This window comes from Typopeltis vanoorti, chromosome 4 (assembly GCF_054136105.1).
Source record: "Typopeltis vanoorti isolate ZY-2024b chromosome 4, IOZ_Tvanoo_1.0, whole genome shotgun sequence".
In the NCBI taxonomy this organism is placed as follows: Eukaryota; Metazoa; Arthropoda; class Arachnida; order Uropygi; family Thelyphonidae; genus Typopeltis; species Typopeltis vanoorti.
Window position 1 is genome coordinate 80174468 of NC_143552.1, and position 14782 is coordinate 80189249.

The window sequence follows — 14782 nt, forward strand, 5'->3', positions numbered from 1 at the left end:
TGCTTTAAAACGTTATTCATCCATATAAATCCAATGTCATTTATTCTTCTAAGTTTGGAGATGAAGTCAGATATAGCTTCCTTCAAACACCCTTTGATTAATGACATGAACTGCTGATTACCGTGTAATTTATCATGCCAAGGAAATGATTCAAACTGCTTTCTCAGTTTATTATAATTATGCACCTGCTGTATTCCACATATGCTCCTTCTTAATCAAAGTTCTCACATGTATTGTTGCCTCCCTCTCTCTCACTATCTCTCCCCCCCCCCCATATGTAAGGATACTATTAATAGATCTAATTCTTACATTGTGAGTTCTATCCATGATGTACTGCTTAAAGTAGTTATTCCTCAGTAATTCTATAAATTCTCGTTCATTTGGTTTTTTTATGCCATTTCCTCCTGCTTGTCTAATTCACACAGTTAAAATTATGCACAATACTAGCCCCTCTTTGTGTCCATATGATTTTTCTTACTATGCAGCTTGCAGTCCGCTTCAGATGCTTCTGGTCTGAAGGATCCAATTGTGTATTTTGTTCTTTTAATCTCAATCTCACACCAAACAGCCTTGACCCCACTGCTATAACTCACTGCTTGTATTATTTAAATTGTAATAATACAAACCATAATACTACTACATTAGCCATTCAATATGGAAAATCCCTAAGGGCCAGAGAAACAGCTTATTATAGTAGAGGGTTTGCTATAGTTAGGGATAAAAATAATGGAACTGTTTCTTTGTGAGAAACAGAACACTAAGGAAAGAGAAATCTTAATTGACAATAGAATACAAAGGATCAGCAGAAATCATACATAAAGCACACTAAACCACATGAAAAGTATACAAATGCAAACCATAATTGAGAATAACGTATCGATATAGGGGTGGGACTAAGGGATTACTGCATTTCATGTATACTAATGCTAGGAGTATTAGGAACAAGAAGGAAGAATTTTTGGCCTTGATTGGCTCTTCCTGGCCACAGGTTATTGGCATTAGTGAAACATGGCTGGCGGGATATAGTTAGTGGGATAGAATGTGTAGGTTATAGTGTGTTTAGGAGGGACAGAGAGAATAAAATGGGGGGAGGGGTATTATTGATGATAGCTGATGAACTGCAGCCAAGGAGAATTGAAGTTGTATCGCAGGATAGTGAAAGGAGCTCATTTGAGGCTATTTGGTGTGAGATTGAGACTGGCAGAATAAAATATACAGTTGGGTGCTGCTATAGACCAGGTGATGGAATAGATGGTGGAGATAGTATGCATAGGGAAATTGATGAAATGAGTGGAAGGAGGGTAATTATTATGGGGGATTTCAACTATGGTAACATTGATTGGAAGGAGGAGAGGACACGTGTGAGGAAGGAAAAGATTTTATTCAATTATTAAGGGATAACTATCTGAGACAGCATGTAATTGAAAATACTAGGGGTGTGAGAGTGCTTGACCTGGTAATAGCATCTGAGAATTTGACTGTAATGAATATGACCATGTTGCCACCTATTGGTGAGAGTGATCATAAGGGCTTGACCTGGGAGGTGGCTGAAGGTGTGGAATTTTCGAATAAGACAGGGTATATGTGGAATTACCATGCTGGCAAGTATGACAAGCTTAGGCGATTGCTTGGATCAGTGCCATGGCATGTACAACTGCAAGGGCTGGACGTCGATAGAGCATGGGAAGTGGTCAAGGAGCATTTACAGGAGGTAATAGCTGATCGTATACCTAGGGTCCGAATAGTAAAACAAGTAGGGGTTAAATGGATGAATAACACCATTAAGCTTGAGCTGCAAAAAAAGAAACAACTGTGGAGGGAATTTAAAGAAAGGGGTGACCTGCAGGCACATGAACGATATAAAGTGCAGACCAGAAAGGCAATGAGTGTGGTAAAAAAAGCGAAAGCGGATTATGAAAGGAAACTAGCTTTGCAAGCAAAAGAGAATCCAAAACAGTTCTTTCAATATGCTGCAAGCAAGAAAAAAACTGTACACGGCAAAATGATTTTAAGGAATGACGATGGTAAGGAGGTCACTGAATCAGTCGATATAGTGGAGTTACTGAGCGCGCACTTTGCAAAAGCATATCATCCAGGTGGTGACATTGAAAAAATGAAGGAACCATTAGTTTATACGGGAAAAGTGATGAATGAAGTGGAGGTGACTAGTCTATTACAGAACCTTAATGTGAACACATCTGTGGGATTGGATGGTATACCGGCACGGGTCTTGCGTGAAGCAGCTAAAGAATTATCAGTGCCCTTGACCATGTTGTTTAATCTGAGTCTCAGGTCTGGCTTAGTCCCGAAGGTGTGGAAAGAGGGGAAAATAGTTTCACTGCATAAAGGAGGATCCAAGACTACGGTTGCAAATTACCGACCGATCAGCATATCAGGAGTCGTTGTCAAGGTCTTAGAGAAAGTAGTCAAGGGGAAAATACAGGAATGGATTGATGAAAACGAGATACTGTACAGAGGACAGCATGGCTTTGTGAAGAGTAGATCATGCTTCAGTAACTTGCTCAAGTTTTATAACAAGGTGACGGCTGAACTGGATAAGGGAAATGGGTTTACAGTGATACTGCTGGACCTGGCAAAGGCGTTTGACAGGATACCACATGGAATACTAATCCTTGTGTAGAGGCTTAAGTGCTGTGAGGACATTATGTTGGAGGTTTAATGGATTTTTTTACAACACTCAGAAAGAATTAAATTAGAATTTAATACTCCTATATTTCGTCCTAGTCACTAGGACATCTACGGGGATTACAAAAACAATTAATGTAACATGCACACAAAAACTTACAATACTAAGCCCAACCACGTGGGTGACACTAAAGTCCTATCTAGGTGGAGCGCCCTCTAAGGGCGGTAGTAGGTGGCCTGGAATGTAAGGTGGGACCTCTGGAGATGAGTGTTTCCCAAATCTTCGGAAGCTTAATGCAACCGTATTTGTTAAGATTTGGTTGGTTTCTGAGAGCTGCTGCTGCTTCTAAGAAAAGTCTCTCTTTCTTGAATTTGCTGTGGTGGAGCATGGTGGTTTTCTTCCATGATACTCTGTGGGTGGTGTCCAAAACATGGTCAGCCAAGCCTGAATGGCCATAGTTGTGTTTAACGATGTACGACTTGTGTTCCTCCAGGCGGATGGATGCTGATCTGCCTGTCTGTCCAAAGTACGCAAGCTTACAGGAACAGGGTACTTTGTAAACTCCAGGCAGTGAGAGAGGGGGGGAGCTGATCTTTCGTAGAACGGATAAGGGTAGCAAGTTTGCGGTAGGGCTTATATGCTGTGTGTAGGTTATACTTTTTTAGTATCTTGGCTATTTTTTCTGAAGTGCCTCGGATGTAGGGTATGGTGATGGCATTTTTAAATTCTTGTTGACGAGAGGGATGGGGAATGGGGGAGGAATTGATTATTTTTTTGATACTGTGTTCACTGTAGCCATTGGAGAGGAAAGTTCTGTGTATGTGGTTAAGCTCAGTAGTGAGGGCAGTTCCACTAGAACAAAGATTGTGGGCTCTCTTGGTAAGGGTTTTAATGATGCCATATTGTTGTGAGGGGTGGTGGTGGGAGAGTTTGTGAATGTGTGTGTGGTTTTTCTGTATACAGTGAAGGCAAGTGTATCATTGGGCAGGCGCGTGACTAAGGTGTCTAGGAAGGGTAAACAATTGTTCTTTTCCTTTTCCATAGTAAACTGGATTCTTGGATGTAGGCTATTGAGATGAACGAGGAAGGAGTCTAATGTGTCTGGGCCATGAGACCAAATGGAGAACACATCATCTACATATCTTAGCCAGATAGAAGGTTTGAGTGGGGCTGAGTCTATGGCTCGTTTTTCGAAATCTTCCATATAGAAATTGGCAAGGGGGGGTGAGGGGGGGGGGACCATGGCTGTTCCTTCTATCTGCTTGTAGATTTTGTTATTCCAAGTGAAATACCCAGAGTTGATGGCAAAGGAAAAGAGATCTAAGATGTCAGAGGGAAAAACGTTTTCTAAGAGAGATAAAGTGTCAGTTAAGGGAATATTGGTAAACAAAGAGGAGATATCAAAGCTTACCAATATGTCTGTATTGTTCAAGGTTAATTTTTCTGTGAGGGCTTTAAAGTTAGTCGAGTTTTTTATATAGGAAGCTGAATTTCCGGTGAGGGCTGACAGAAAGTTGGCCAGCTGTTTAGACAGTCTGTAACAAGGTGCATTGGTGGCATCTACTATAGGTCTGAGTGGGGAATTGGGTTTGTGGATTTTTGGTAAACCGTATATTCGGGGGGAACGGGAGCGGAAAGGTTTAAGTTTTTTCGTGACGTCAGGAGGTTACTTTTTTAAGTAAGATTTTTAATTTCTTAACTTGTATTTTTGTGGGGTCGTGTTCTAGCAGGATGTAGGTAGCGCGATCGCGGAGGATAGTGTTCATTTTACGATTGTATTCGCTGGTATTAAGAACAACTGTGGCATTACCCTTATCCGCTCTGGTGATGACGATACTTTTTTCTTTGCGTAGTTTCTGGAGAGCCATGCGTTGGGCATAAGATAAGTTACTTTTTGGAGGCGAAGAGTGAGCGAGGATGTTGGCTACGTCGAGTCTGATGTTGTTGGCTACCTCCGACGTAGGTGTCCTAGTCCTATCTAGGTCCTACCTAGTCCTACCTACTAAGTCCTACCTAGGTGGAGCGCCCTTAGAGGGTGCTCCACCTAGATAGGACTTTAGTGTCACCCACGTGGTTGGGCTTAGTGTTGTAAGTTTTTGTGTGCATGTTACATTAATTGTTTTTGTAATCCCCGTAGATGTCCTAGTGACTAGGAAGAAATATAGGAGTATTAAATTCTAATTTAATTCTTTCTGAGTGTTGTAAAAAAAATCCATTAAACCTCCACCATAATGTCCTCACAGCACCTAAGCCTCTACACAAAAATTCTAATCATCCATGGAGAAGATTTAGCACGTAAATCCAAGCAATACGGTAAGTCAAAACTACGACTATCTAGACAACTAAATAGGCTGGCCTTTTTAAAAAGATGTCGGGATACAAGAGTGATACCGAAATGCATTAAAATGAAGACCAATTTCCATTCCAAAAAAGCACTCCGTATATATAAACGTGCCAGCCTACCATTACTACGCGAGAAAATCGCCTCTACTCGTGCCGCCCTCACAGTGACAAACGCCGCCATTGGCTTCCTACATACAGAGCTCTCCACCGTTCTTAACCCTGAACTTTGGTCGATTCTCTCTGATATTTCGGAAACTTCCGCACAGAGAGAATTTCAAAAAATAAAAAACAAACACGTCAAGAAATACAGCAACCTGGTTAAAGACAAACCACAACCACAAATTCAACCGCTCCAGACAGTAATTAACCTCTCTTCCAAAAGGCTCAACGAGGATGCCGTCAGTGCCCTTGGCCTCGGCCATAATTTTGCCGTCGCCCCGAAAGAAGTGCCGGTGCTCGATGTAATGGTTAATGTCGAACGGGGGATCGGTCGCTTACCGTCGGAGGTAGCCAACAACATCAGACTCGACGTAGCCAACATCCTCGCTCACTCTTCGCCTCCAAAAAGTAACTTATCTTATGCCCAACGCATGGCTCTCCAGAAACTACGCAAAGAAAAAAGTATCGTCATCACCAGAGCGGATAAGGGTAATGCCACAGTTGTTCTTAATACCAGCGAATACAATCGTAAAATGAACACTATCCTCCACGATGGCGCTACCTACATCCCGCTAGAACATGACCCCACAAAAATACAAGTTAAGAAATTAAAAATCTTACTTAAAAAAGTAACCTCCTGGCCCCCTGACATCACGAAAAAACTTAAACCTTTCCGCTCCCATCCCCCCCCGAATATACGGTTTACCAAAAATCCACAAACCCAATTCCCCACTCAGACCTATAGTAGATGCCACCAATGCACCTTGTTACAGACTGTCTAAACAGCTGGCCAACTTTCTGTCAGCCCTCACCGGAAATTCAGCTTCCTATATAAAAAACTCGACCCACTTTAAAGCCCTCACAGAAAAGTTAACCTTGAACAATACAGACATATTGGTAAGCTTTGATATCTCCTCTTTGTTTACCAATATTCCCTTAACTGACACTTTATCTCTATTAGAAAACGTTTTCCCCTCTGACATCTTAGATCTCTTTTCCTTTGCCATCAACTCTGGGTATTTCACTTGGAATAACAAAATCTACAAGCAGATAGAAGGAACAGCCATGGGTTCCCCCCTCTCAACCCCCCTTGCCAATTTCTATATGGAAGATTTCGAAAAACGAGACATAGACTCAGCCCCACTCAAACCTTCTATCTGGCTAAGATATGTAGATGATGTGTTCTCCATTTGGCCTCATGGCCCAGACACATTAGACTCCTTCCTCGTTCATCTCAATAGCCTACATCCAAGAATCCAGTTTACTATGGAAAAGGAAAAGAACAATTGTTTACCCTTCCTAGACACCTTAGTCACGCGCCTGCCCAATGATACACTTGCCTTCACTGTATACAGAAAAACCACACACACATTCACAAACTCTCCCACCACCACCCCTCACAACAATATGGCATCATTAAAACCCTTACCAAGAGAGCCCACAATCTTTGTTCCAGTGGAACTGCCCTCACTACTGAGCTTAACCACATACACAGAACTTTCCTCTCCAATGGCTACAGTGAACACAGTATCAAAAAAATAATCAATTCCTCCCCCAATCCCCATCTCTCTCGTCAACAAGAATTTAAAAATGCCATCACCATACCCTACAACCGAGGCACTTCAGAAAAAATAGCCAAGATACTAAAAAAGTATAACCTACACACAGCATATAAGCCCTACCGCAAACTTGCTACCCTTATCCATTCTACGAAAGATCAGCTCCCCCCCTCTCTCACTGTCTGGAGTTTACAAAGTACCCTGTTCCTGTAAGCTTGCGTACTTTGGACAGACAGGCAGATCAGCATCCATCCGCCTGGAGGAACACAAGTCGTACATCGTTAAACACAACTATGGCCATTCAGGCTTGGCTGACCATGTTTTGGACACCACCCACAGAGTATCATGGAAGAAAACCACCATGCTCCACCACAGCAAATTCAAGAACGAGAGACTTTTCTTAGGAGCAGCAGCAGCTCTCAGAAACCAACCAAATCTTAACAAATACGGTTGCATTAAGCTTCCGAAGATTTGGGAAACACTCATCACCAGAGGTCCCACCTTACATTCCAGGCCACCTACTACCGCCCTTAGAGGGCGCTCCACCTAGATAGGACTTTAGTGTCACCCACGTGGTTGGGCTTAGTATTGTAAGTTTTTGTGTGCATGTTACATTAATTGTTTTTGTAATCCCCGTAGATGTCCTAGTGACTAGGACGAAATATAGGAGTATTAAATTCTAATTTAATTATTTCTGAGTGTTGTAAAAAAATCCATTAAACCTCCAACATAAAGGAATACTAATCCGTAAACTACAACATATGGGAATGGATATAGGGTTGGTGAGATGGATAGGTGGTTGGTTGATGGAGAGATATCAAAGAGTAGTTTATTCAGGAGTAGAGTTCAAAAGACGGCCTGTGACTAGTGGTGTGCCGCAGGGTTCTGTTCTTGGACCACTGCTGTTTAATCTGTTCATTAACGATATAGGGAAGGATCTAAGTGGAACAATTCATTTGTTCGCTGATGATGCAAAGTTGGGTAGGGCAATAGTGAATGCAGAAGATGTCAACGTCTTGCAGGATGACTTAGATAGATTGGAGTTCTGGGCTAAGGAGAATGGATGTCAATTTAATGTGACAAAATTTAAGGTTATGCATTTTGGGGTGAAAAGATTAGCAGCAGTATACCACATTGGTGGAACTGTACTCCAAGAGATTGATGAGGCCAGGGACTTGGGAGTGTTGGTGGATAGGGAGATGAAGTTTAGGGGGCACACTGCAAAAGTAGCTAAATCAGCTCATCAACTCACTTGGTTGTTGAAAAATACCTTGACGAGCAGAGACAAGCAAGTTATTGTACCTCTGTACTGAGCCTTGATAAGACCTCATCTCGACTACTGTGCCCAGATTTGGTCACCTCGGTTCCTTCTTGATGGGGAGGAGGTGGAGAGGATCCAGAGGCGAGTGACTAAGATGATAACAGGTCTATGGAATGAACCATATGAGAACAGGTTGAAGATTTGTGGGTTGCAGAAACTAGTTGATAGGCGGAGGAGGGGAGATATGATTGAGACATTCAAATTGCTAAAGGGATTCTATAGGAATTCAGAGGATATTTTTGAGATCAGGACTGGTAGTGGGAGAACTAGGGGACACCTATGGAAGCTGGGCAAGGGTGTGGTTAGCAGGGGTGTTAAAGCTGGGTTCTTTACTTTTAGAGTGGTAAATGAGTGGAATAAGCTGCCAGAGTCTGTTGTGGGTGCTATGACGGTGAACAAGTTCAAGACAAGGTATGATAGATACTGTGAGAATGTAATCACATAGTTGTGTGGACATGATGTTTAGGGCCTCCCTCGATGAGTCTAAGGATTCCTGGAGTCGCCCAAAATAATAATAATAATAATAATAATGGGAGACATAAAAAAGAAAACTAGAAGAGTATGAAATTATAAAAATGAAAATCCAGAATTAATGTTTAAATTTCGAAAATGTTACATTAGCTCGAATTAATGTCACTTACTTGAAATCTTCACAGTGAACTAAACGTGCAGCTTATACCATTGAAATCAAAAATAACCTGAAAACCCCAATCAGTCTAGCTTTATAACCGGTCACTTCCAATTAAAAAGAGGGAGAGGACACAGGTGATTAACAGCTAGCCTGCATTAGTGTAAGGGTATTTATTGGTACTGTTGGTGTGAACACGTCAGCTTCCTAACTGGATAGAGACCTTATGATGAACTTGATATCTCTGTACAATTAGAAAGCTAACTTGTTCACACCAGCTGTGTCAATTGCTTCCCCCCCCACCTCTCTCTCTCTCTCTCTTAGGCTTACTAATGTAACCTAATTGCAAATCGCTTGTTCTTTCCCCTCTTTGTAACTGGAAGTGACCAATTATAAAGCTGACTGACTGCCAGGTTTTCAGGTAATACTCTGCTTTAATGATGCTTCACTTTATGATGATCCACTCAAATGATGCTTTTCAATTATGACTAATGTCCATTCATACAGTGCTGCATTTGCTCAACACTTTCAGCTTAATGTTCTCATGAATCAATCTATGTGCAGTTTTTGTGAACTGTTTGTGTACAACATCATTGCTTGCTTCATCTCTTCCTGGTTTGGTGTTTCACTGTTCCATATATATTATCCGATTATATGGGATGCTGTTTCTTCCAGTGAAAAGAAGACTTGTAAACCTATTACATTAGAGACTAAGATTAAAATTACTAAATTTAGTGACAATCATGTATTGCACACTGAGATGGCCACGTGGTAACTTACCCCACACTATTGTTGTCACATTTGTTAAAAACAAAGATAAAGTGAAAAGTGCTACACTAGCAGTTATTTGTAAATATGACAATCTTATTGCTGAAAGGGGAAAACTTTTAATGATGTAAATTGATTACCCAAATTAGTCATCATGTTCTTAAGTCAAGCTATTCAGAATAACTTTTTCATTTGTGAAAATTATTCTAAATTTTTACTTTGTGCAATTGACATAAATTAATGCTTTATTTACATCATTTACTCACATATATGATGGTTTAAAAACATTATTAAACAATTACACATATCCACAAGTTGGGGTGAGGGAAGTGATTCACTATATGGTAAAATCCTCTATGTGATAATGATCTGGAACCTAATGTGTCATATGACCAGGGTATGCCTGTATTTTTAATGGTAAAGACTATACGTTCATTCATTCAATAGTGGTTCATTTACTATTGAATATTTCAGGTAAATGATATTAATTTAAACTATAGTAACATTTTAAAATTTTAATTCTGGATTTTCATTTTTATAATTTCATACACTTCTAGTTTTCTTCTTTCTTATACGTTTCTCATTATTATTTGCACTTTTTATGTTGTGTTCTGTGTGTGTGCTTTATATATGGTTCCTGCCAATCCTCTGTGTTCTGCTGTCAATGTACTATTTTCGGCCATTCTGTCATAAATGCATGACAGAATGACCTTGGCTACAATTTCTTTTATTTTCTAGTTTTAATACAAAATGCAAATAAATATTATGCAGTACTTCCCAAAGGATTATTGACAAGAGCTCTATTTTGTGACATGGATTGGATTTTTATGTCCCTTGTGAGGAAATTTAGTCCACTACATGAAAGTTTGAACTTTTATTGTTTGCAGTTATGAACTTAAAACAGCATTGGTTTTTTGGGACTCTTGCATAGTTAGCTATGGTGAATCATTTTATTATAGCAGTGTTCATTATAGTGAACATCCACTGTACTACCATTGGAGATTTATACTCAAGATTGGATTTAATTCCCTCTGCAATCATCACCAATACTCACACTTCCTATTTTATCTGTTCTCCTTGAATATACTGAACCTATCACATTCTATTCTTTTACAGATACACTCTTCTGTTAGCTATGTCAATAATTTTTAGTCCCATCACATCTACCAATGCTAAGAATCCCCTCACCTTTATTCCAAATGCTTTGGCCACTGGTGTATAAGCATGATAACTGACCACAAAGATGATGAGTGTTCAGGTAACTCTTAGAGCATAGACTAGTTCACACAGAAAGCTGGAGTTGATTTCTCATCCAAACTTCCTACCACAATTTTCACTGAAAAAAACTAACTATGACATTCCTAGATTCACCCCTAAAATAATATCCTTCTCTTTCTCTCTCTTGCTTAATACCATTACACTCACAATTTCAAGCTATTAATTTAACACTGTTGACTATAAATTATTTCATATTTGTTATACTGAAGTTTCATGCCAACTACAAAATAATTCGTAGCAAGTGCAGGTATTTCATAAAGGAAAAGAAACTTGATATACACAGAGTGAATAAGGTGAATTTGAACTAAATACATTTTTACAAAAGAATCCATGAGAGAAGTAGCACACCAAGCTATCGATATACTGACACGTTTTTGCAGCTTGCATGTTTACATTACTGGCTCACAGTTTTCAGACCCACGTGAAAGGAGTGTCCAGCTCAGAAGTGAGCAGCATCAAGGGCACACTAATATCATAATGCAGTTATCATAAGCTGCTTATATTTTACAGATGTAAACTAATTTTTATTCAGGAGCCATATGCAAGATAACTCATGATGAGATATCTTGTAGTTAGAATATACAAGAGAATTATTTATCCATATGAGATGATTCTGGTTCCTTTACTGGAAAAAAAAAGTTTATAGCTGTAGTATAATAAAAGAAAAAATATAACAGGAATTATATATTTCTGAAGAGAAAAATTTGACACTGGCAGCAAGTGATGAAGTGGCTTATGTCACTGTATCTACAAAAAAGTTTGTAGATACAGTGAGTGACAAAGTGAAAAATTTAATAGCAATCTGATAGTTCTGAAGAGAAAATACTAACATTTTGGCACTAGTGGCAAGTTGACACATTACATCGTTAACAGTTAACAAACTAAATGCACATCCAGATACAATGAGTTTTCCTGACTATTCACATTCAACTGAACAATTATTTCCAAACAGCTAACACTAAACCCATTTCAGTATAATCTATCCTGCAAGTACAAATCCTTTCAACCATCAAAATCATCCCATACATCAACATACTGAACACAATTTTTCCTTGCACAGCAGTCTACTTACTGAATTATTCACAATCACAGCCCTCTCCCTCCAGTCACAGTACAGCAGGCTCACTCCCCCCCCACCTTTCTGATCTGTTAAATGCATAGCAAAACACTCAATGGGGATGTTGGGACCTATTCATAGATAAGCATTAATAAATGAAATATAAAATAAATGAAAAATAAATTTCACCTGCAACTGATTCTTCTGTTAATACATGTTTGCTATTTTCATATTCAAATTGTAGTGCTTCTTCCAGTGATTTTGCATCAAACGCAGAATAATATGCAGACTGCCTGTCAGCCTTCAAGCATTCCTGTGGAAATTTAGCAATGCACTGTGCTAATTTTATGGCTGTTCCAAGAGCTATAGAAACAAATACATAGTTTGTTATCAATAATTTATATAAAGCTAACAGCAACATTAAAAACAAGCAACAAAAATAGTGGCAAATAAAATTAAATTGAAAATTATATCATAAGATGTCCTGATTGGTTGGCAATTAGTGTACTCAAATTCCACAACAAGTGCAGATATTTATGAACGTCTTTAGGTGGGAGATGAATTTCATTGACCAGTGGCCTACTTACTGGAGGCCGAAAGTGGCTTGCATCAAGTCTATATTTGGCCTCTAAAGCAAATGATATCAGATTATATTTAAAAAATACAAAATATAAATAAATAAAATAAAAATAAAAATAAATACAGAAATCTCTTAGGAACTAAAAATACTATAGGTTTTCATCCTTTTGTAGGTGGAGGCTTACATAAAAAATAAAACAGATATATATATATATATATATATATATATATATATATATATATTCACATAAAAAATTTTATTCAATATTATGGTGTGCAGAAAAATGATGTACTGAAAAAAGAAAAAAAAAAATAGAGTAAATCATCAGAGAAATAAAAAATAAATTGCTAATAAATGGAGCAAAACTTTGCAATCTGTTGATAAAAAAAATTACCAAAAGCATTAAATAGAAGTCAATTTTGTCTTTTAATAAATATAATGTTTGAATTTTCACAACTGCCTGCTAACTCAGAGGAAATCATGAAAAGTTCAATCAACATGAATTAAAAATTATGTTCATGTTATTATAGAATATAATTTTATAATATATACTGTATATAATACCGAATATCAAAATTAATGATACATCCCTCAAAAAATGAAGTTTTGATTTACATAAATGTTTACTGTTGTCAAGTATGCAGTATGCAGGAGGTAAACAATGAGACAGTAATATTTTAATACTTGGAATATTTAAGAAAAATATTAAAGTGAGTAACTTATTCTATATTGGATTTGTATGTGTCTAAGTAATACTATTGGCATAGAAGAACGAACAGATAACATCTCCACCTTTCAACCAATAGATTATGGGCTCATATCCCACAGTGGTATTATATGTTTATGAATGTCAGCAGATGACACTTAATCACCTAGTATGAGGTGATTAAGTGTCATCTGCTGACTAACAACTATCACCCTGCTTACTACAGCAAACTTGTAGGGGCCACTGAAATAGTTTGTCATTGTGAATTTCTTTTAACAAGGCATTGCATTATCTATGGGATTTATTGGACTTTTCAGTAATTTATTATAGTGAGAGTCTATGTAATTTTGTGTAGATCATATGAAGAGAAATGTGCAAAATTTCAGTAACTTGTAAAAGATTTTTTTTTAATAAAAGAAAAAAAAAAATTAAATGACCAGGAATCATTTACTGAACAGTTATGGAGTTAGAGTTATTTGCATTAAAAAAAAAAAAGTGACTAAAGTTTTCGATTGTAAAAAAAAAAAAAAAAAGGTTAGGCAAACAAACACCTGATAAAGTATTTATTTAACGCATTCACACCTGGTACTCCACAAATTTTTTATTGTTGTGTATTTGCCTGTAGGGAGGGATATGGCAATTTGTTTCATACATTCGATTTGCCATCCAGCGGGACACAACAAATTATTGTGTGCTTTGTAGAAAAACACAAAGTTATATAGAAAGGATAAAATTTGTTGCATTCAGGATATAGAGGTAACTGATAATTAAAAGAATTTCTACACTGGTGTCCAAAACCTAAGGACGAACACTATTTCTGAAGATTACAACTGCAAATTCAGATGAATCAGCTTATGGCAATTTGTATTACTGACAATTTCAAGTAGAAAGCAAGTATACATTCATATTTTCGAATCACATGAAAAGGAGTCACATGGTAGCATTCAACAGGGCTGTGCTAAGCAAATTTGTGTTTGAAGGAAGCTTTTTGTGAAAGAATAAAGTTGCAAACTTGGATGTCTTGTAATATCTCAAAGACATCATGCAGATGATTTCATGTGGAGAAGAATTATTGGAAGACTTGAAGAAGGCTGCAGAATTACTGATATTGCCAAAAAGTTTGGAATCTCTCATTGTATCCAGGCTCTGGGCAGTGTTTCAAACCAATGGAATGTGTTCCAGACATATGCCGAGAGGTCACCCTCACTCTACCATGGAGCATTAAGACAGATTTTTGGTTATAACAGCAAAATGTAATTGACACAGCATGGCAGATCAGCTTACAAGTTGGCTCCATTCAAGCACAACTATGCAGATTTATTGCCAAACTGTGGTCTTGCAAAACATCTGCAACAAGTAGGCCTATACACCCAAAGGTTTGTAGTCTATCTCCTTTTATCCACAGCTCATCATACAGCACATTTTCAGTGGTATCATATCCATAAAAATTAGACAAGAGACCAATGGGCTAATGTACTCTTTGCAGATGAGTCTTTTTTTTTTTTTTTTTGATTCTAGATGACACTTGATCTGGCATGAAAGTGATACTGTTTACCATTGCGATAATGTTCTTGAAAGGGATAGATACAGAGGTCTCGGGTCATGGTGCGTGGGAAGGCATTATACTTAATGGATGCATTGAGCTACATGCACCACTGGGAAAAGATCATTTTCGATTGTTCTGTGGTGCTGTAGGCAAAGAATTCATTTTTATGGATGACAATGCCACACCACAT

At 38.2% G+C, this 14782-nt stretch overlaps 1 protein-coding gene across 1 annotated transcript in view; it reads right to left on the reverse strand.

The window, feature by feature from the left end:
* The window catches only part of LOC150107441 (uncharacterized), a 61667-nt gene that overhangs the window by 3011 nt on the left and 43874 nt on the right, over nucleotides 1-14782 (reverse strand). The window contains exon 6 of the mRNA XM_090391297.1: nucleotides 11950-12123. Coding sequence (XP_090247423.1) covers nucleotides 11950-12123 — 174 coding nt within the window. The remainder of the gene's footprint in view (nucleotides 1-11949; nucleotides 12124-14782) is intronic.